Genomic DNA, 22,683 nt, shown 5'->3' on the forward strand with positions numbered 1-22,683 from the left:
AGGAAAAACCGGTTACCTCCGCTTTCCCTAGTCCTACGATTTTAAATTAATGCCTTAACTCATGCAGACTAACACGTTTTCAATACTAAATAATAAATATAAAAGTGCACTTAGCTTCGGACGTTGGCAAATTCCTTAGAAGTCCCCAGAAGTCTGCCTCCACGTGGTCCGTGAACGCCCCAATACTACGCGCAGCGCCACACTGCGCTCGCCGCTGGCAGCACACAAAGCTCTCCCATAGAGTGACGGCAAAGCTTCATGACCAGTAAATGTATTGAAGGAGTTTGGCATTACACATACACCAAAAGATAAACGTGTGCGCGGCGTCACTGCGAAAGAACTTGGTCTTGGTGACTGGTATGATGGTTGGCATCATCTGCTAAGAGTGGCTACAAAGAAACGATGGAGGGAGCTTGCAAGGTCATGCGACCCTCATGCTACTTCCTGTCAGAGTGAAAGCCGAGACATGTAAGCAAGTAGTCAAACTGGAAAATCGAATGCACTCTGTATGATTCACATGAGCAGCAAACTTCTAGTACACTCTAGCAGCAATGAAAACATTTATTACAATACCATGTTAGCTTCGTTCTCCCCCCGGGAGCCCACTACAATTGCCAGACGCGTTTCTAATGGTGGTCAACACTCCCCCACACTTAGTTGAGAGTCATGCCACTACTGTGCACATCACAAGTTCAGTCGGTTTGGCGGTTTCCAGGTGCGAGTGGGCTGTCCAGACTGAGCTTCCATTGCAGGGGTTGGTGCTGAGCTTGACTGTGGTTCATGTGTATCCCACCATGTAACCTCCTCAATGGGGCTACACTTATCGTAACAACGAATCTGGTCGAAGTGTCCGGTGACAGAACCTTCGGCCGTGGAGATCTTCAGTATCCTGTTTCCTAAAACCTGTTGAACAGTCCCCTTCATCTAACATTGACCTAAGCCAAAATTTCGTAAAAGGACGGTCTGTCCATGGAGCCATTTCCCTTTTGTTGGTATGTGCCTTCCAATGAATTGATTCTTGTGGTCGTCCGAAGCAAATCCAGGCGTCCTTTGGGCTGATAGCTCAGGAGCATTGCCGCCGGGGATCTGTCCCTACTTCCGGATGGCGTGCATCTGTGATCGTGCAGCCATCGGTTTAATTGAGTGTGTTCCACTTGAGAGCCTTTTTAGACCCTCTTCGTCTGCCCTCACCACTCTTTTGACTAGCCCATTAGATTTGGGGTAAAAGGGTGCTGTACGAATGTGCCGTATGGCATTCTTCGTGATAAATTCGAATTCTGCACTGACGAAAGCACTCACCCACCCACCTTTTTGCTGGTTACTACAGTTGAATCCCGCTATAACGAAATTCACGGTGCACGAAAAAAAATTCGTTCTCGCGGAACTTCGTTATCGCAAAAATTTGACGTGAAACGCAGAAAGAATTGCCCAAGCAGCAGCAAAGGCGTTTAATGCCAAAAATCTGTAAGCTTGGTTTGCTTACGCTTCACGGCGAGCAACGCCGTCACGCGATTTTCGCACTCGGTCAGCAAACCCATTGCAACATCGTCGTCTCGGACAGCAACGAAATTCCTGATGACATCAAAAGCGTCCATCACCTGTACGGCGGTTGCCGCAGCCGGCGCTTCCTGTACGTCGTCGTCTTCTTCATCGGAAGAGTCCTTATCATTCCGGGCAGCTTTTATGATCTGCTCATCACTCACATCTTCGTGAACAACAACACAAGCGTCAGCGCCGATGTATTCGTCGAGCTCGAGATTAGGCGGCACGGTTCCTATTTCTCCCAGCGTTTTCCAGGCGGCCGCGATCCCCGGAGCCGGTGACGCCTCTTCGTCGTCGTCTGTAACGCCTGGTGTTAGGCCAGCAGAGTGTACGGGTCGACCTTCGGCAAATCCGGCGTGCCTGAAACAGTTCACAATTACTGAGCGCCCCAGTGTGCTCCAGGCAGCAGACATAATCTGCAGTGCCACGTACAAGTCCACCTTCGTGTCTCGGCCGGTTTCAGTGTTAAAAAGCAGCCGCTGAATTAACCTCCCGCGGTAAGCGCGCTTCAGGCTAAGAATCACGCCCTGGTCGAGAGGCTGTAAGACAGACGTGCAATTGGGAGGGAAAAACCTCAGCTCCGTGTTAGTGAGCTTGACTTCGTCGGAGTGATGCGCTGAACAATTGTCCAAAAGCAAGCAAACTTTACGGCCCTGCCGCTTCATGTCGCGGTCGAATGCCATCATCCACTCGGTGAAAATAGCGCGGGTCATCCATGACTTGTTGTTCGCCTTGTACTGCACAGGTAGGCTACGAGTTCCCTTAAAACAGCGCGGCTTGGCACTTTTGCCTATGACTAACGGCGGACGCTTGTCCGAGCCATCCATGTTTGTGCAAAGCAGCACTGTGATGCGTTTTTTGCTGTGTTTGCCGCCGTGACAGCGCTGCCCCTTGAAGTCGAGCGTCCTAGCCGGCAACATCTCGTAGAATAGCCCGGTCTCGTCGGCGTTGTAAATGTCTGCAGGCGCGAAGTTGCTTAAAATTCCGGCCATGTTATACTCGCCTTCCAAGCAGCTGCTCCGTCCACGTCTGCTGACATTGACTCGCCGCACAACACTTTTCCAACGATGTTATGGCGGGCCTTGAAACGGTTTAGCCAGCCAATGCTGGCTTTAAAATCATCGATGCCAAGTAGGCATGCATAGTTCAAGGCTTTCTGCTGGACGATGCTTCCGGACAGGGGGACGTTGCTGGCTCGTGCTTCCACAAACCACGCATGCACTGCTTTGTCCAACTCTTCATGGAGGGGCCGCGTCACCTTTTTGTGCTTCGAGGATGTGCCTGAAGCAAGTGCCATTCTCACGCTGTCCTTATTGCCTAGAATCGTTGACAGCGAACTTGCAGGAATTCCGAAGTCTTCAGCAATTGCCGCTTTCTTCCTTCCGCTTTCTGCTTGGGCGATTATTTGAGCTTTTTGCTCAAGGGAAAGAGTTTTGCGTTTTTTCACTTGCGTTGCCATCGTGTCCTGCGGATGAAAACTCGTCGTTGTCGAAGAGAAAGGCAGCGAGTGAACAACGCGACCACGACACAAAGCCAAAATGGCGGAACTGCAATCACGTGATTTCATGCTTAATGTGGCTTTGGATTTGACTTGGACTTCTCGCCAATAAAACTAGTTTCGGTTTCGATTTTGAACGCGAAAATTTCGTTGAAGCGGAAACGCTCTGCAAAAATGGTTCGTTGTGCAGAGAAATTTAGGCCATTAATTCTTATAGGATACTCGCGGGGAATAAAAAATTATTCGTTGTCGCGGAAATTTCGTTGTGGCGGTATTCGTTGTGGCGGGATTCAACTGTATTTCCTGTTTTGTGTTTCACCTGAACACCAAGTGCTTCTCGAAATTTAATTTTGTGAAAAAAATGGAGATATGCGCTGGAAATTTGAGCAGAACCCTGGATCTCCGACAAAAACTCAAGAAAAACTAATATTGCATGTCACTATGTCCAATACCACAAATATTCAAAATTCAACAGAAGCTAACAGAACTGGTTAACATGGTCACGAATGTGAAACAAACCGTGTTATCCATAAACCACTAAAAGAAGTTAAAAGGATAGCTGTTCAAGTTGAAATATTTCCCTCAAAGTGCGTGATGCTACAGGACTTTCATGACTTAGATGACAGATCACACAGAAATAACTTAGTATTCTTGGTATTCCGTACTTCTAAAAGAAACATGGGCAGCAACAGATGATAGGACTATATCCTTCTGCTCCGAGAAATTGGAAGTAAACCTTGATTCTAGGAGTATCGATTATGCCCAAAGAATCGGGCGGTTTACGCCGTCAAAGGACCGGCCATTGATAGCAAAGTTCGTATCGTTCAAAAGAAAAGCAGCATGTACTTGCAGCTGCTGGAAAACTAAAGGACACCTGTTATGCTATTAGTTAAGACTATTCGAGCAAAATTAGACTTGAAAGGAAAAGGCTTTTCCAGTATGCCCGCGAAAAGGGGGGTCCGTTCACACTGAGGATTAATAAACTCAAAATGGGACGACAGTAAAGGACACTGTAAAAGAAGTCCCAGATAGCAACGACAGAATGCCACCGAGTATAGACCGAGACCGGCCGGTGAAAATATTAGTGTGCATTGTTATCAGTTGTCGCAGCCTAAACAACAAAGTATTGGAAATGCAGTCACTTTTGGAAATGTCAAAAACCAAACATTGTTTTCGGAACCGAATCTTGGCTTGAAGATACAACCAGCGACCATGAAGTATTTCCACCTAATCATATTGTTTACTGGAGAGACAAATAAAAGTGGTGATGATGTTTTTGTGTTGATCCACAGTAGTATCAGTAGTGTTCCTGTGACGGTTCATACTGCCACGAAACCTTCAAAACTGTATTTGTAGTATTTTAACAGCCGCCGGCATACGGCCTTATCACTCTGATTCTGGATCGCGTATTAGTTCGGTATTCTTTGTTAATGCTCGATGTCGCCAGTCGCACCTTTATCAGTTTCGTTGTAGCTCAAGATGCACCGAGATGGCTCGAAGATTCCGACCACTCGTGTGTCTTTCTACAATGTTCCAGCTGGTGCTGATAGCAGTTTGCGACGTTATCTAGATTGTTGTGAGCAGCCTTTAAATTGAGCGTTGACGAGTGCGACAGGCATTCTTCGACGAGCACGTTTGTTGCTATCGCCGCCGCTGAGTTGCTTAGTTCTTTTACAGGCGCAAGTCAGCCCCATAAAGAGTTTCTTTAGTGCAATAACCGACTCTTCATTTGTGTCATCAACCCTGGTCACCACCACGTGACATCTGGTGGAGGTGCTGCCCTTGATCGTTCAAGCGAAGACCTCAGCCTTGTTCCCGTTGCCTTGGAAGACCAGCCTACAGGTCACCGAGCCAGCCGCCGACTCCAAGGCCTAAAACCCGAACACGGTCTGCTGCCTGACTCCGTTCGACTCCGGAAGGCGTCAACTTTGAAAATGGCCCAGTCAACAGCACCAGTCGTCTTCGTGCAGCCCAGGGGGCCCCCCTTTTTCAAGGATTACCCAGTGAAGATGCGGAAGACTGGATGGACCTTTTCAACTGTGTGGCAGAATTCAACGGCTGGAACGACGCCGCGAAACTCCGGCAAGTCTACTTTGTCCTTCAAGGACATACCAGAGTTTGGTTCGAAAATCATGAGGCAGCTATGAAGGATAGGGAGATTTTCAAGGAAGCGTTTTCGACTGCCTTTTCAAGCGTCGTCCGAAAGGAAAGAGCCCAAGACCTCCTTCAGTCAAGACTTCAACTCCCTAACGAACCTGTCCTGGCGTACGTTGAGGAGATGAAGCGCCTCTTCTGCCGGGCCGACCCTAACTTGACCGAAGGTGAGAGAGTCAAATTTTAATGTGAGGCGTTAAAGAATCGCTTTTTGCAGGTCTTGTCGGAAATCCGCCAAAAACCGTGGCGGAATTCGAAACCGAAGCGTCTACCATCGAGAAGACGTTGAACACCCGGATGCGCCACTACGAGCGACCACTTCAACCGGAGTACTCAAGCCACTACCCCAGCGCATCTGCAAGCGGAGAGAATCTTCGGGACCTCATCCGGGAGATCATGCGAGAGGAGCTCCGCCGATTGCTGCCATCATCACAACCCCAGGTGGCGACGCTCGCGGAAGTCGTACGTCAAGAAGTCCAGTAGGCACTGTGCGTTCCTCAAACGACTCCAGTGCATGAATCAGCAGCGATGAACTATGCTACTGCATTACGTCATTCTGCACCCCGACGCGACCTCCCAAGCCCCCGAAAGCCGCCCTTTTGCCCCTACCCGCCAAGTCTACCAACGATCTCCAAGCCCCTGGAAATGCGACGCCTGGAGGACATCTAACAACCGACCGCTCTGCTTCCATTGTGGTGAGGCAGGACACATCCTCCGTCCCTGCCCATACAGGCGGATCAGCCTCCGTGGTTTCGCTGTCAACGCCCCATGACCCCGTCCTGGCGAGCGACCACAGGAAATCAACGACTTCCTGCCCAGCAGAGAGCACTCGTCGCCAAGGCGTCTGTCACTCTCCCCATCGCCGTACAGTCGAGCGCGATTTGAAGGTTATCGCGTGAGCGTCGACCAGCCTTGCACTCCAGGCACTTGTTGGCTGGGTTTGGAACAGGAAAAATCATGATTTCGCACTCTTCTCTCCCTCGTTCGCTGTTCCATACAACAACCATCACCCCCGCGACAAACGCACCGCCCTTTCTCTCTATTTTAAGCTTTCCATTTGTTGCGATAAAGTGTCCAATTTCAGATAGTACCGAAGAATACGTCGTGCGCAAAACGATCACTGCCTGTTCGCAGAACCAAAAGAAAAAAAAAAAAGAAAGTGATGTCCCATCAGGAAGTGACGGCTGTTAAAGGAACAGCAAAAAGAGTGAGGGAAGCTGGCCTGATACCTCTCTCGCCTCGGCAGAGAATTCTGGGCCATGGCGCTGTTCATGTTCCCGGTCGACGCTCGCGCGATAACCTTCAAATCGCGCTCGACTGTACAATGCCAGATTTGCGTCGCTGGGCCGCGATTACGGGCAAGGACGGTCTCCTAGCCCCCGTAAGGGAAACTAAAGGCAGCAACCTTTGGAGGTGAGGTTGCTCAACGGCGAGATAACGAACATCCTCCGCCGCCGTCGACCATTAACGACGACGCAGACATTTCACCGCCGCTCCACACGACGTCATCGACGACAACACGACCAGAGTGCAAGCTGACACCGCAGCCCAACGAAGTAACAACGGTATGCCCCGGCCATGACCTGAAGAAACGACGGACGCGAACAAGTGACCTTGAAGTTGATGTCGACGGTCACAGAGTCCCTGCCCTAGCAGACACCGGAGCTGACTATTCAGTCATCAGTGGACCGTTAGCCTCCCAGCTCAGGAAAGTTACGACCGCTTAGGATGGTCCTCTGTTTCGCACCGCAGGCGGCAACCTGATTACTCCATCCGGACGATGTACTGCAAGAATAACCGTAAATGGGCGTAACTACTTACCCCACCAGCTTTGTGGTCCTGCAGCAGTGCTCCCGCGACGTGATTTTAGGCATGGACTTCCTAAATGAACATAAGGCTATCATCAACCTGCGATACAAGCTTATCAAGCTCTCTGCAGACAAAGCCATACCTGCTACGACGACTTCGACGCAACGCATCGCTCTAAACGTCCTCGATGGAGAATTGGCCGTGCCGCCCCGATCAAGCGTCGCAGTCTGCGTAGGTAGCGCAAACATCGAAACCGCTGAAGGCATTATCGAAGGAAATATCCAATTGCTCTTGGAACGAGGTGTCGGCATCGCAAGAGGCATCGTGAAATTTCGGAGAGGTCAAGCTCAGGTGTTGGTAACAAACTTCACCGAAGAATACCGGCATCTCAATAAGGGCACGACGATCGCTTTTCTCGACGAATTAGCGGACCTCAAAGATGTATTCGCCCTCCACGACCAACCCCTGCAAGACGCACCGGACCAATTCCGTCAGCCCACATTTGCCATCAACCCGGCATTGACCCACAGCAGGAAAGACCAGATTCTCGGTCTTCTTCGAAGCTACAGGGAGTGCTTCTCGTCATCATCGAAGGTAAGACAAACACCACTGGCCAAGCACCACATTATAACGGACGAACACGCCCGACTTGAAAGCCCCTATCCTGTATCTACGAGAACGCCAGGCCATACGCGATCAAGTGGAGGAAATGCTGCGTGATGACGTGATCCAGCCATCGAAGAGCCCCTGGGCGGCACCAGTCATTTTGGTGAAGAAGAAAGACGGCACACTTCGCTTCTGCGTTGATTACCGCCGATTGAATAGGATAACTAAGAAGGATGTCTACCCGCTTCCCCGCATCGACGACACTCTCGACCGGCTCTGCAATGCAAGTTACTTCTCATCGATGGACCTGAATAGTGGATATTGGCAAGTTGAGGTCGACGAAAGAGATCGCGAGAAGACTGTATTCATCACACCGGACGGCCTTTCTGAGTTCAAAGTGATGCCATTTGGCCTCTGCTCCGCACCAGCCACGTTTCAACGAGTAATGGACACAGTTCTGGCAGACTTGAAGTAGCAAATTTGTTTGGTATATTTGGACGTTGTCTTCTCGTCAAGCTTTGAAGACCACCTAAAACGACTACAGACAGTGCTGGAAGCCATCAAGTCATCGGGACTAACGCTAAAAGCAGAGAAGTGTGACTTCGCCTACGAAGAACTGCGGTTCCTAGGTCACATCGTTAGTAAAGATGGTGTTTATTAAATTTTTGTTCCTACATTACTAACATTATGTCACTTCTCTGCTTTTAAGCCACCAATCTTCCAGTCGTTTTTTGCTAGTTTCCACCGCCGGTTTATTCACCCGGCCACTGTTATCTCTAAACCCCAGAGCTTCAGGAACAGTGATTGCGCCTGCACCAACTTCCGGGTGGATACCATTACATTCGAGTATAATATGGGCAATTGTTTCACTGGAATTTCCACATACAGCACATGCGTCATCTCCATTGTTAAATTTCTTTTTGTAGCTGCGTGTTCTAAGGCACCCTGATCTAGCTTCAAAAAGTAGGGCACTGCCTCTTGAGTTATCAAAGAAATCTTCCTTCCTGACCTGCATTTTCCACTTTCGGTATAATTCCACACTCTGTTTCTTTTCCATCGAATTTATCCAATTTTTACCTTCTGTGTTTTTCACATGTTGCTTAATGCTCTTTATTTCTCCGTCCTTGTGATTAGCATACTTACTAGTTAGTTTCCTAGTTCTTTTCCTCCATTGTGAGTCAACGCTTTTTAAGTACAGGTATTTAAATACTTTAACTGCTCATCTGTTACTGTCCAATTTCCTCAGGCGTTCCTCATACAATATTTTACTCTGAGCTTCCCGTTCTTCGAAAGATGCCCAGCCCATATCTCCCTGTACGGCCTCATTTGTGGTTTTGCCGTGGGCACCTAGTGCTAATCGTCCAACGGATCTCTGATTTATTTCTAATGTCGACTGTACATCTGATTTTAGCCACAAAACCGCATTTCCGAAAGTAAGTCCAGGCACCATAATTCCTTTCCAAATACCCCTCAATACCTCATACCTATTATATCCCCACAATGCCTTATGCTTCATTATCCCGGCATTCCTTCGCCCTTTGGCCTTAAGTGATTGCTCATGCTTTCCAATGTATGCCAATCCTTCGTTTACCCATACCCCCAAATATTTATATTCTGCTACTCTAGGTATTTCAAGGCCTTGAATTTTAAGACCCTGATCAGTTGAGCCGTTGAAAATCATCAGACCCGACTTAACTGCGCTGAAACTGAAGCCTAGAGCGTCCCCTTCGTCTCCGCAATACTTAACTAGAGTTTGCAATTCTTCCAGACTCTCAGCTAGCAGCACAATATCGTCTGCATACATCAAACCGGGGAGGCGCTGCTCTACCGCCTTTCCACCTAATCTGTATGACAGGTTAAAACCTAGGTTACTGTCTTGTATCCTCTGTTCCAGGTTTATCATATAAAGCATGAACAGCACCGGTGATAGAGGACAGCCTTCTCATAACCGATACCTTCTTCTTTTAATATGTTCCACAGGAGTTCCCTGCTTACGTTGTCGTACGCCCCGTTTATGTCCAGGAAGGCCAAATACAAAGGTCTATTTTCCACTCGATATTTCGATGCATTGGGTAAGCACAAACAGGCAATCATCTAAGCGCCTACCATTTCTAAAGCCGTTCTGAAGTTCTCCGAGTATCTTGTTACTTTCAACCCATGCTTGCACCTTTAATTTCACCGCCTGCATGGCTAACCTGTACATTACAGATGTTATGGTAATCGGCCTGTAGGATTTTATGCGCATCCTTTCTCCTTTCCCTTTATAAATCAAATTCATTTTACTCTGCCACCAGCTGTCCGGAATTTGCTTATTCGCTATGACTGTTTCCAAAGCTTTTAACAACGTTTCCTTACTTTTTGGACCGAGTTCATTAATCAGCTTGATCGGAATTCCATCTATTCCTGTAGATGTGTTTTTAGGAATATTTTTTTCTGCCTTTTTCAGTTTAGATTGGTCAGTTCTAAGCTGCTTTGTATTCTACTACCTTGTGTTGCTTCCTGATTTGCGGAGATTACCCTATCGTCGCTCTTAAATGACTCGGCTATAAGTGATGTAATGGAGTTCACTGCGTTATCTCCCTTTAAACAATTTCCCTCGTTATCTTGAATCCGATCCTGCTTTCTTTGATTCTTCTTCCCTAGCCAGCTTATATAGTTCCAGAATTTTCTTGCTCCGCCTCTAGAGGCATCGTGCATATCAGCCATCCAGCGATCGGTGGACTGTCTTATTTTACTTTGCACGAGGGCCTGCACTCGAAGTTTCTTTTGTCGATATGATTCCCATTTTTGGTCGATTTCCTCCTGAGAAGCCTGTGCTTTCTTTGCCATTCGGTGTTCCCTTGAAGCAGCCCGTCGTTCAATAGCTTCCCTGATTTCCTTATTCCACCAGCTCCGTGGCTTCCTCTTTCCATTCCAGCGGTTTGCTACTTTAACCTCCTGAATTTTACTCCTTATGAGTAGTTCTACCTGTTCATAATCCCAGTCTTCCATGGGGCTTTTCTCTATTGCTTCCTCTATGTCTGCAACTATCTGCGCTATTTGATCGTCGTTTAATTTTGCGTTTACGTTTTGTCTAAGTTTCATTTCTCTTTTCATCAAGGGCCCCATCTGCAGACTAATACGTTTATGATCACTTCCCAGACTACACTCCCCTTCTTCGTCTATTTCCATTTTTGTGACCTTGCTATAAATTTCCTGCGACATTAGACAATAGTCAATGGTCGTCTGCCTGTTGCGGAATTCCCACATGATTTGGCCTTCACATTTTGTTTCTCTATTTACTATAACTAGATCGTGTCGCTCACAGAAATCTAGCATTAGCTTCCCGTTACAATCCGTGTATCCATCCAGATCGTCGATGTGGCCGTTCATGTCCCCCAGCAGAATAATATTGGCCCCGTTTCCAAACTGGCTTATATCGTCACTGAGACATTCAACAAGATCCCTGTTTTCTTGCCTGCATTGATGTCCTGTTCCTAAATAAACTACCCCTAGCCATGTCCTTATGCCGGCAATGGTTCCTGAAACCCAGATATGTTCTTTACAAGATGATTTAATTCTTTGCCAATTTGTTCCCTGGTGTATCAACATACCTACCCCTCCACCCTTTCTTTCCGTTCTCGTTCTGTTGCACCTTTCCCAGACGTAGCCTTCTACAAACGGCGGATCTTCTAGATCCCTGACATGAGTCTCGCAAAGAGCGTACACACCTATTTTGTCATCCTTCAACTGCTGGTCTATCTCTAGCCATTTCGCTCTTTTTCTACCTCCTTGCATGTTTATGTAGCTGATCCTAGTGTTAAATTTATTTTTTGTACTTTTCTTTCTCGACCTACTTTTTGCCATTTTTGGGGGCTCAGCCTCCATTATTACACTTTCTTCTGCTTCACTTCTAACTACCTCTGTGCACGGAGTCCTCGCGGACCCCCAAGGAAAGCTACAGCCCTGCCTGCCAAGCGCCAGCCGATCTCTGCTCCGACCCTTCTGTTAAAATGAATGCCATCTCGCTGAAAAGCCCTACCAAAACCTGCTTTATGTACCTCCCTGTTTACCTCAACCACTTCGAAACGCTTCTCCAGGCTTAACTTTCTTATGTCCTGATTAACTGTCACCACGTCCTTTTCCATCTTTCCGTTCAATCCTAGCACCTCTGGTACTGTGCATACAACTATCTGCGTCTGCTGTGCTATCTCCCTGATCTCGTCAACTCCCTTAGCTAAACTTTCCACCACTCCTGCAGCGTCACCATTTAGGACATCGTTTAGACCCGCGGCTACTATTACCATACTGCGCTCTGCGGAATCCTTCAACCACCTATTTTTACTCTCTTTTAGTACAGCCCTCATTGTTCTCCCTGGGAAGGCTCCAACCAACACTCTCTTATCACCCCTTACACGTTCCAAGATATCTCGCTTGCACCTGTTCATGTTAGAATCTCCGGCGATAAGCACCTGGGCCTTCTCTCTCCCTCTCCTAACTGTTGGCTCCTGCTTTCAGTTATCTGTGTCCTTATCTCTGGGATTTTCATTCTTCCTTACTTCTTCCTTTTTTTTCCGGCGTCTTAGCTGCTTCTAAATAACTCTGACGGTTCGGATCCGCCTGACCTACTTTGCTTATGCCTTCCATGCCAGTGCTGGCCACAGCCACGTGGCCCGCATTGGAATGTTCGTCCTTGTTGGTTCCAAGGACAAAGTCGGCCCCTTTCTTTTCAATCTGAGTAAGCTGTCCAAGCAGTTTCTGATTTTCCGTCCTTAGCAAACATACTTCATTTTCTAAATCCTCCACACGAGACACTAAACTGCCCCTTTCTTGACCAAATCTATCTAGACGTGCATTCAGTACGCAACATCGACACAAAAAGTCGCTGCCTTCCGCTCCACCTACAGAATCAAAACGCGTTTCTTTGAGATTAACCTGCGCCTCACACTGAGTACACTTTACCTTCTTTTGATTGCACATCTTAAGCGCTCATCGACTGAACTATAACTGTTACGAATTCTTAGAATATACAAATTGCCAAAAGAAGACAAAAGAAATGACTAGCAAAGCGTTAAAAACCAAATCTGCGAATGCCAATAGCCTAGAAAGAAAAATATTTATCTAAACAAGATAGCTAAACACTGAACGCCAAGAAAACCTAGCTGCCGGCACGAAAAACCAGGCCGCTAGGACCAAGAGCTAAAATCTATTCTTTAGGCTGCACCTAACCTAACTAGCTGAAAAAGAAATAAAGTTAATAAAAGAAAGAACTCATCTATTTGACGCTTCGGAAGCTCCCGCTGTCGCCAGTCCGTCCGTTTCCGGTAGCCATGTGCAATCGGAGGAGCGATGGAACACGCGTCCGCACTACACGGCTGTCAACTGTCAACCTACACCTCAGGTCTGCACCAATGCCCTCTGGTGAGGAATCACATTCTAGCACTAATTTCTTCGTCGGGTCATAGTGCACGAGCAAATAAGAATTCATCAGTGAGATTTTGAAAGCTTCAAATGCTCTCTTGAGATACCCACTTCTATTTGCTGTCTTTCTGTAGCAGGCGGTACAGAGATGCCAGGAGACTTGACATGTTACGCAGAAAGCTGCGGTAATAGGTGATCAAACCCAGGAAGGATCCGAGTTCTTGGACATTTTTACGCACTGCTGCTCTCATTATGGTGTCCATTTTCTTTTCTGCTGGATGCAAGCCATGACGATCAATTTTGTGTCCCAGGTAGGTCACTTCTTGTGCTCCGAATACACACTTGTCTTTCCGCAAGCAGATACCATTTCCTTGAAATGTCTCCAGCACCTCATTCACCGTCTTCCCATCGCTATTCTTTGCCTCTACAATCAGTTCATCATCTAAGACTTGAGTGCCAGGCACATATTTCAGCAGTTCTTCAATCTTCCTTTAGAATATGGCAGCCTATTGTAAGCAAATAGGCCTTTGTAGGCACAGCAATTTACTTTGCTTGCTCATCCAGTCATATGTGGCAGTAGGCTTCCCATAGATCCAACTTTGAAAACCAGTAGCCATCCTTGAGAGAGGCAAAAATGTCTTACATTTTTGGGAGCAGGTACTGGTCGAATCGGGGTTGACTGTGATCTTGAAGTCCCCAGGATTATCAAGGTTCCATCTGCTTTTACCACTGGGGCAATTGGACAATAGCTGCCAACCCCACCCATGTGGTACCCCTCACCGCAACAGCATCTTGTAGGGCAAGACTTCTTGGTTTCTGTGTTCGCCATAAAATACTGCCTCCGGAGCTGCTGATGTTGTTTGGTGGCATCTGGCCCACGACTGGTCATGCTATCCAGGTGAGCAAGATCCTACGATTCGAATGCCAATATCTAACTTGTCTTCAGAGGGAACACCTCCGGCTGCTCGTGCTGTCATCTTCGCCTCCGCAATCCTCGACGAGAAAACAGCACTTTTCCTGCCAATCTGCCCGTACCACCGAATTCTTTTGGCAGCAGATCCCCCATGTCTACGTGCGCTCGCGCCGGCTAAGAAGAATCCGAAATCCCGTCCACCTCATTGGCGGCATCAAGGATGTCCATCGATTTCTCAGCCATGGACTAAAGTTGGCTGTGGAGCTTAGGAGAACTGCACCTGACCATGGTCAGGCAAGTGTCCTGGCGGAACGATGCATTGCAGATGAATTGGACATTGTGACGCAAAGCTGCGCTGAAGTGAACAAGATTCCGTTCAACTATTTCATATTTCAAAGAAAAAAGTTCTTTTTGCTAACTGCTGATAAAGAAGAAGGGGAGGGTTCGCGATCCTACCGTCCAGTCTGCCTTTGTAAAATATCCTGATGTTGATGTGCCCAAAATAAGAAGCACGGCTAAAAGATTACGCAAATGGTTAAACCTAGTAAAGCTGTCTCGAGCAAGAGAGAGTAACAAAAATTCCTTTCTAGAAATGTTCTTTACGTTAAAAACGCATATGGACCTGGCAAAAAGACGGTGCAATATTTTTACAAGCTGTACCTGCTTCGCATCGATGACAAAATGAGTGTAAAACATCTGTTGACAGTTTTTTGGAGCTGCTCTCAGTGTACCTCAGATTGACAATTGCAGAGTGGAACAAATCTCGGTTCGTTCAAAAGAATGGGATCTACATAGGATCTTGCATTGCTCCAGTCCTCAGCGACCTTACCTTGATATGGACGACTGAATTTTGTGGGACAACTTTGAGCATATATGCATTCTAAATGTTTTCCGGTTCGTACACGATTTTCTAGTTCTTTTAGACTGCAACAGTGAAGCTTTTCCACTTGAAGTAATTAATGTGTTCAGTGTCTTTCAGATGACTTTGGCTCCTCTGTAACTAATGCATCAGATATCTGATGACAGTTCCATTAGATTCCTAGAAGACTTTTTTCACACCGGCCCTCAAGTGCTGGGCTTTTGAGCCAAGGGGCAAAAAACCTATCCTGGCATACGGCTCCGCACACTCAAAGTTGGTTAAAAGAGATATTGTACAGTCTACTTTTAACAAAGCATTAACAAAATCACGTAAGCATAAGCTAGAGGAAAGCTTTTTAGTCCAGGTGTGCAGATTGACGTGCTCATGTTACCCACAAGAAGTACTCACTTCTGTAGCTGAAAATATGCTAAGAAACAGTAAGCGCACAAACACTGATGCTTCAGCTGAAGTACAGCAGCGAAATAGAAAGGTCGCCGTTGTTCCGTATATGCACTCAATTTCTCATAACCTGAAGAAAATAGGAAAAAAGGCAGGTGTAGATGTAGTTTTCACGGCACCCAATGCCTTTCCAGACTGTGCAGGAAGGTCAATGCCAGGAAGCATTTCAAGCGGCAAATGATCCTCTATGCAGAATTGGAAAACAACATCGCAGCAGGACAGAAGTTTGACGTTTTCTCTGAGCCAAGTGCCACAGTGGGCCACAGATGATTGTGACTTCTTGCAAGTGAGCCTCCTGTACGAATGACTCGCTTCTCTGAAGAACTTACTGGCAAGCTATGGCCACAGCAAGTGTTCACCTATATTCGGCGTCAAACTTTTTTGCAAGAAGGTTTCCCAATTTGAACGGTCAACTTATAATTTTGCACACATTGCGCAATCGAGAAAATTAAAAATCTGAAATATTCAAGCGGTTCAACCTCTCGTGAAATCACCTACTGCAGATCTTTGGCCACATACTGCATATAAGAACTGGCCACATACTGTATATACATGATTGTAAGTCGACCTCTCCTTTTGAATTTGAAAATTCAAAGTGGTGGGGTCGACTTACAATAGAAACCAAACCATGGCACTGCCATTAAGAGCAAGGCAAATGATGTATCAGGGACGTTAGGTATGTTTGTTTGCTCTAAGGTTCTAAGCAGAATTCAATTATTGTGCGTGGGGCTTAGGAAATATTTCTCTTTTTTTTTTACTTTTACAGTGCAACGGCCGCTATTCCAATCATGGAGACACTCGCTTTTTGCACGTCGGGCGTGTCATGTCACATGACATGGCGTGCTTCTGGGCAATGCCGATGGTTGATGAAAAAGCTGGTACCAGTCATTCGTTTGGAGTTGGCACGTTTGGCTTGATGGCTAGCTGCATGCTTCATGACGAGCTCTCCACGCCTGAAAAGCATTTGGCACTCATTCACTGCAGCGTTCAAGAAGGAGGCCATCATTTATGATGAAGAAACATACAGCTCCACAGTGCGTCGCAAATTGGAAGCTTCTAAACAGGTTATGTGGCGGTGGCAGCGAGGCAAAATTTTCGTCCCTGATACCAAGCAAAGGGGCTCCCGCAGACCACAGTCGGGACACTCTTTCCAGAGCTGGAGGCAACTTGCAGCATATATCACTGTAATATGTGATCGGAAGTGGCAACGAGTTGTCCAGATAGGCAATAAATTTTCGTTGCAGAAAGCGTCTTCTTTATTTTTTGACATGCAATTGGGGGGGGGGGGGGGGGGGGTAACTTTTCTAGACACGGTACTTGTCTAGAAGCAGCCCAGATCACACAGAATGGGTCATCATATAAATTAAGCGATTTGAAAAGGCACAATACGAAAAGAGAAAAGTTTGTCTGATTCAGTGGTGCCATGCAAAACAGGTGCCACAATTACAACTCCTTTGCCTTATTAATTAATCTATTTTCTAATTAAATACTTCAGGTAAACTTAATTGTTAATGCAGCTGTTACTGGTTAAAGAAAATGTCTGGATGCTTTTAATTAAGTTCACATGCCCTCTGAGGCACTTGTTGACGCCAAATGCTCAAAACAAATTTAAATAAGGCAGTGAACACACATTTAGCCTGAACAATAATTTGTAAATTAAACACAGGCATCGGTAAAAAGAAATAAATTATGCAAAAGTCCTATTTACATGCCATCTGAAGGCTAAGAATTCCCCTCAATCTGCTCAAAGAAAACACGACACATTCTCTCAACTTTCATGGTGCTTTGCAGACATCATCGAACCAAGTTCGGTTAGTTGCAAACAATCTCAGCATCTCAATTTCCATGGGATGTAGCTTTCCTGGTATGACCAGGCTGTGCAGGGGACTTCCCAGGTCACAGGTTGACATCTCCTTCAATGAACAGCACTTGATGCACTGTGTTTCCATGCCTACTCGAGCCAATCCAATGCAGGGACTGTCATCCCTGTACGCTGCAATGGGGAAAGCATAGCACATATGGTAAAGCAAGCAAGACCCACCCAAAAGTGTTGTGTAGACTAATACCAGTAGAATCCCGGTAATACATACTCAGCTGATACGAAATTCGGGATAAGAGTTTGTACACCTCCCTGGATGTGAACTCCAGATGTTCCAAGCGCGCCACCACAGACGAAATGAATGCATGACAGTAACCCTGAGCACTACACATGGCTTGCACATTGTTGCGATCACTAATCATGCTGTAGGCCATAAATAAATCCCCTCAGGCATAAATAGATCTGTGTAAATGTGATTTTGTTTGTTTCCGATAACGATACGAAATTGCTAATGATACAAAGTTCTTTGCAACCTCATGAGATTTGCGTCACCAAGATGCTACCATTATTATGACCCCCAACATTTGTCTAGGCAAAATTCTAGATTCTTGGAAGTGACAACAAAGAACCTGCGAAGACATTCTCCTTTTCAGCATGCTCCAAATATGCATCAATTCAAACTGAATGCAGCTCTTGGGGCATTTGGCATCCCTTTCATTCAAAAATGAATATGGGTTTTATCTTTGCTACCCTTTTGACCATGATCCATGCAGATGATGACGATAACTACCACAGACAAGCATGCTAAGAACGCACTGATATATTTGACCAGGAAAATGCCACTGTTGGTGCAAATGAAAAATGTATCATCCTGGCAGCTGCAGGATTTATAAATCATCCATTTGGCACCAGCTATAGTGAAGCAGACACAATGCAAAACAGTAGCATTTTCACATACACACAAAAGTGGCAACAATGTCGTCTCCTACTCAGTGGACAACAGTGGACAGTTCACCTTTGGACATGGTCAGCGACCAAGACTCGCATCCTGCTAGGAGGCACTCAGGACAGGGGTCATGACACCAATTTTGGAATATAAACTGTTTCTTGCATCTTACTCTTGATGTGCCAAGCAACTAAACCTCAAAGTTTCAGCTCCATCGGAGCTGCAGATATTTTCAAAACTAGTATTTTCATTTCTTCGTAAACAGCTTACGGATATAGCCACCGGCGTAGCCGGTGACGACATAAAACGATGCCACCCCATCTGCTGCATGTTATGTGCACGAGCGGCACTATAGTTGTGCGAAGCATATGTGGCGGACCAAACAGCAGTCATGCCACCAACCGCAGTTACTGCAAACTGCTTTTCAATCTCTAGTCGTTAGCGCTTTTAATGTAGGCAATAGCGACGCCTATGGGCGGGATTCAGGAGCACGTCGGCGCCTGAGTACGAAAGCCACATGAGCAGGCCTGTCCGAAAAACGTACAGGCTGTGCACTGAAACATGTCTCAAAAGCAGTACATAAAATGCACATAGAGTGCTGTCTGACGGCACTTTTGTACAATATTCAAGTACAACCCGACAGCATGTAGTGTATAAGGTGCGGCGCAATACATCGAGGCACCTAATACCCCGTACAAGAAGAGAGTGAGAAGTTTGGGCTTAAACTGAACATTAAAAAGACGAAGATCATGGCGTCTTGCCCTATCAAGTCCTGGAGCATCAATGGACAAGAAGTGGAAGCTGTGACAGATTTTCTGTTCTTGGGCGCCAAGATTACCTCGGAAGGAGAATGCAGCCATGAAATTAGGAGACGCCTGCTTCTGGGAAAAAGAGCAATGGTTAGCCTTGACCGCCTAGTAAAGAGCAGAGACATTAGTCTGCCAACCAAGATCCGTATAACCCGTGCTATGGTCTTTCCAGTTGTGATGTATGGATGCGAGAGTTGGACTGTGAAAAAGGCTGACCGCCGAAGAATTGACGCGTGTGAATTGTGGTGCTGGCGAAGACTCTTAAGAGTTCCTTGGATTGCCAGAAGATCAAATCAGTCGATATTGTCGACCATAAACCCTGACTGCTCACTGGAAGGTCAAATTCTAAAGTTAAAGCTCAGCTACTTTGGCCATCTGATGAGAAGAGAGGAGTCGCTGGAGAAATATTTGATGTTGGGAAAGGTTGAGGGTCGCCGGAGAAGGGGTAGGCAGCGAACGCGATGGTTAGATGGCATTCTCGAGGCATTGCATATGAAGCTATGTGATGTTAAGAAGATAGTGAGAGACCGGAAAGCGTGGCGTGACATGGTCCATAGGGTCACGAAGAGTCGGACACGACTGAACGCCTGAACTGAACTGAACCTAATACCCTGTCCCATCTGTTGTCCCACCAATGCTGCTTGTTGTCAGGCTCAACTCTAGCCTCAGTCCCATCATGAAAGTAGACAATAAGCTCATGAGGCTTACAGCACAGGATACAGCAAGCTTACAACAATGGTTCTGGCCGTACGACGTACGGCGCCTGGCCGTTTGCCTCTCCCTAATCGTCACTAGGCCTACATCACTTAGCACCAAAACCACACTTTGTAATAGATCAGCGAGGTGTTTCAGTAAAAGGGCCACTCGATCACAAAAAGCTCTCTAAACCCTATTATTTTGCAGTGAAGGAAATTATTTTCGGCGATGCCTTCGCAGCGGAGCTCGTGTTCAAGAACATGGGCACCGCACCGGCGGAAGCTGGCAGCTGTAAGCAAAAACTACCATCGTATGGGTCAACATTTCTCAAAAAGCATTTACTTTTTAGATCCCCTTTTTCGGGGCCTAAAATTATTACAAGAAAAACAAATTTTAGCATGCTTTTCTCACACAGGCACAAAGGATCTGCCGTATCGCTGGCGCGGACGCTTGCGGAAGGCTCGAAGGGCACGACTGGCACGGCGGTGTTTACAGCTGTGGGGGCAGTGCTGCCATGGATGACGGCGGCGGTCGCGCTGAAGGTGGATATGTGGGCAAGAACTAAATCGCGCTACACTACAGTCCGCGTTCTGTTTTCAGAAACATGCTGAGTACACTCATTCGGTGTCATGCTGGTCTTTGAGCAAACGCAAACACAGTAGTGTATCGACAGCTTGTCGGCGCTGGCACAACAGCAGATGACGCAGAGCTCGTCTGTGATGTCACCAATCGTCTCAACCCTCTCGGTGGGAGGAGCTTCGTGGTCTCAACTTCAGTCACTTCCTTGAAAATAAAGAATGCATCTAGGGCGCTCAACTTTCGGAATTAAAATAATAAGGTCCAGCATTATCTGCCAGACTACAAAACTGCAATATATTGGATCACCATGGCATGACCCCTTTAAGCCTTTGGGGCTAGTTTTCCCTCCTCGTTGTCGGAGTCCCTAGAGTACCACTCGGCATTTCTGATGTTTGCTCTCTGTGGCATGAGCTCATTTAGTGCTTGGAGACAGAGGCGTTCACACATGCATCTGCTAGCTACCGCATCCAGGGACAGAGCCACTAGCTCACCCCCTTACACTGCCATGGAGACGGCAGGCTAGACAAGGAAAATTACAAGCCTGCTATCGGACAGTGCTTTGTGCGCTCGGCTTAGAATTATCCAAAGGACGTTTTCTGGTCACAGTTTCTGATTACCGTATTTTCTGGTGTATAAGCCGCACCCCCCTCTAAAATAGCAATTTTTGCAAGAAAAAAAGCAGATAAGTCGCATCGGTACATAAGGCTCACTCAGTAGAAAACTAGTGTCCCTCATAGCCTCGGTCGCTTGGGACAATAACCCTACAGACTAAACCATCTGAGGATCACATTGTGCAAAAGTGCGACGAATATACGTGCTTGCGGCGGCCGCCGCAAATGTCCATATCCCCTGATACGAAGTGCTCACACAGGTGTATGTAGCATCCAAAGTCTCAGCAGTACTTTTCACAAATGTTTCATTTTGATACGTACAGATATATGCATTTACACATGGTGTTAAGCAAAACATAGAAGGAAAGGAGGAGGAAGAAGGGCCGAAGCAACGAGGGGAAATATGCAAAACCAACTAGGCAATTGCCTGCCCTTCATGGTTGACTTTATTGTCCAGAGCATAGTTTGTGCCAGTCAGAGATGATTTTTTCGCTAACCGCAAACTGCCTTCCTGCAGCCCGATACCCATGCTCCTCGGTAAATTAAACTGCATGCGTCATAACGTTTTCTCCTTGCAGACGACGCCATGGTCATGACATGGACATGACAGATGTGAAGCATGCATGCATGGAAATAAAGAAATGGCATAGCAGTGTTTCGGGCGGAAATAAAGATGCTGTGGGGACAGAAATGACATGAATGAAAGCAGCTCGAAAAGTAAAACTTGTTACAGTTACAGGCAAGCTATCATTTTTAACCGAACGACGCATTTTCCACCTTCAGAATTGAATTGTTTATAAAAATGTATGAGCCGCACTTCGTTTCTGCAAGACAATTTGATGTTACTTTTGAGTCCTTTAGAAATGCAGTTACTTCGCATGTCAGATGACAGAGCGCAGTTGTGGCGTATAATTTTCCTCCCACCCAATATTTTGCCATGTAAAAATTGTAAACTGTCGGATTCTCGAAGTGACATAGGGGCTGAGTGATGTCATAGTTATGGGCTCCAGATTAATTTAGACCTCCAGGGTCTCTTTAACATACGCTGACGTCGTGCGGCACACAGACACTTTTACGACCACGGACCAGGCCTGCTCACAGCAGCCTGAATTTCTTCCATTCATAAGTTGCACCTGTGGATAAGACGCACTGACGAAATTTTCGAAAAAAGAACTGCGGCTTATACATCAGAAAATAAGGTACACTTTCTGTACACGGCGTATATGAGCCATGAAAGTGTTTAGTTGTCTTTTTTAGCGCAGTGCATTTTTTCAATCATGTCTAATTACAACTCGCCCAATTTTCTACCTTACCTTTGTGCAGGTATCCCACAGAATGATATTAGCACACTGCCAGAGCCACAACGCCTGATACACAAGCTTGAGTGGAGAGGAATGAAAGCGTGTGAAGGAATCTGTGGAACTCTACCAGACTTCATCATCATCATCCTTAGCATGACTATACCCACTGCAGGGCGAAGGCCTCTCCCGTATTCCTTAAATTAAGGGGGGACACGGGTCTTTCCGACCAAAATTTCGCGAAAAAAATCACTTTTTAGAAAATGTGATTTTCGAAATCTGTAGCTCTTTAACTACCAATCTGCTAAGTTTCTCATATCTAGGATCAGTGTTTTGGTTACAGTGCCAATTTATACAATCGATCTTGCCCAAATTTGGGCCGAAAACGGCCACCGAAACGACCATTTTTCGCGAGGCGTAGCTCCCATTTCGTGCGCGGCACCGGAGCCATCTTGGTCTCATTCAAAAGAGCCGCCTTTCGCCTTCGAAATGCTGCCTCTGCTGTTTTCATTCGCCCATTGGTCGCATCAAAAATAGCAAAAAAAAAAAAAAGAAAACGTGGCATTAGCAATCCCATTGGCTTTCGAGTGCACGTGACGACAGGGCGTCACCGCATTGGTGGAGCTGGCTGGCGGCGTCTGCTCGGCGCGCCCGAGCCACGGGGAGACTGAGGAAACCTGATGCC

General features: G+C 46.7%; 1 protein-coding gene across 5 annotated transcripts in view; it reads right to left on the reverse strand.

Annotated features, from left to right (window-relative positions):
* Positions 1-16,502: 16,502 nt before the first annotated feature.
* The window catches only part of Dph5 (diphthine methyl ester synthase), a 66,495-nt gene continuing 60,314 nt past the window's right edge, over positions 16,503-22,683 (reverse strand). For 3 of the 5 annotated variants that reach the window (XM_084576049.1, XM_084576052.1, XM_084576048.1), the window contains one exon: positions 16,504-17,233. In XM_084576049.1, coding sequence (XP_084432175.1) covers positions 17,016-17,233 — 218 coding nt within the window. In that variant the 3' untranslated portion in view covers positions 16,504-17,015. Of the gene's footprint in view, positions 17,234-22,683 lie in introns of all 5 variants that reach the window. The other 2 variants (XM_084576053.1, XM_084576051.1) reach the window with 1 other exon arrangement.

The sequence above is a fragment of the Amblyomma maculatum genome, chromosome 8 (assembly GCF_055883805.1).
Source record: "Amblyomma maculatum isolate TAMU_Amacu chromosome 8, ASM5588380v1, whole genome shotgun sequence".
Lineage (NCBI taxonomy): Eukaryota > Metazoa > Arthropoda > Arachnida > Ixodida > Ixodidae > Amblyomma > Amblyomma maculatum.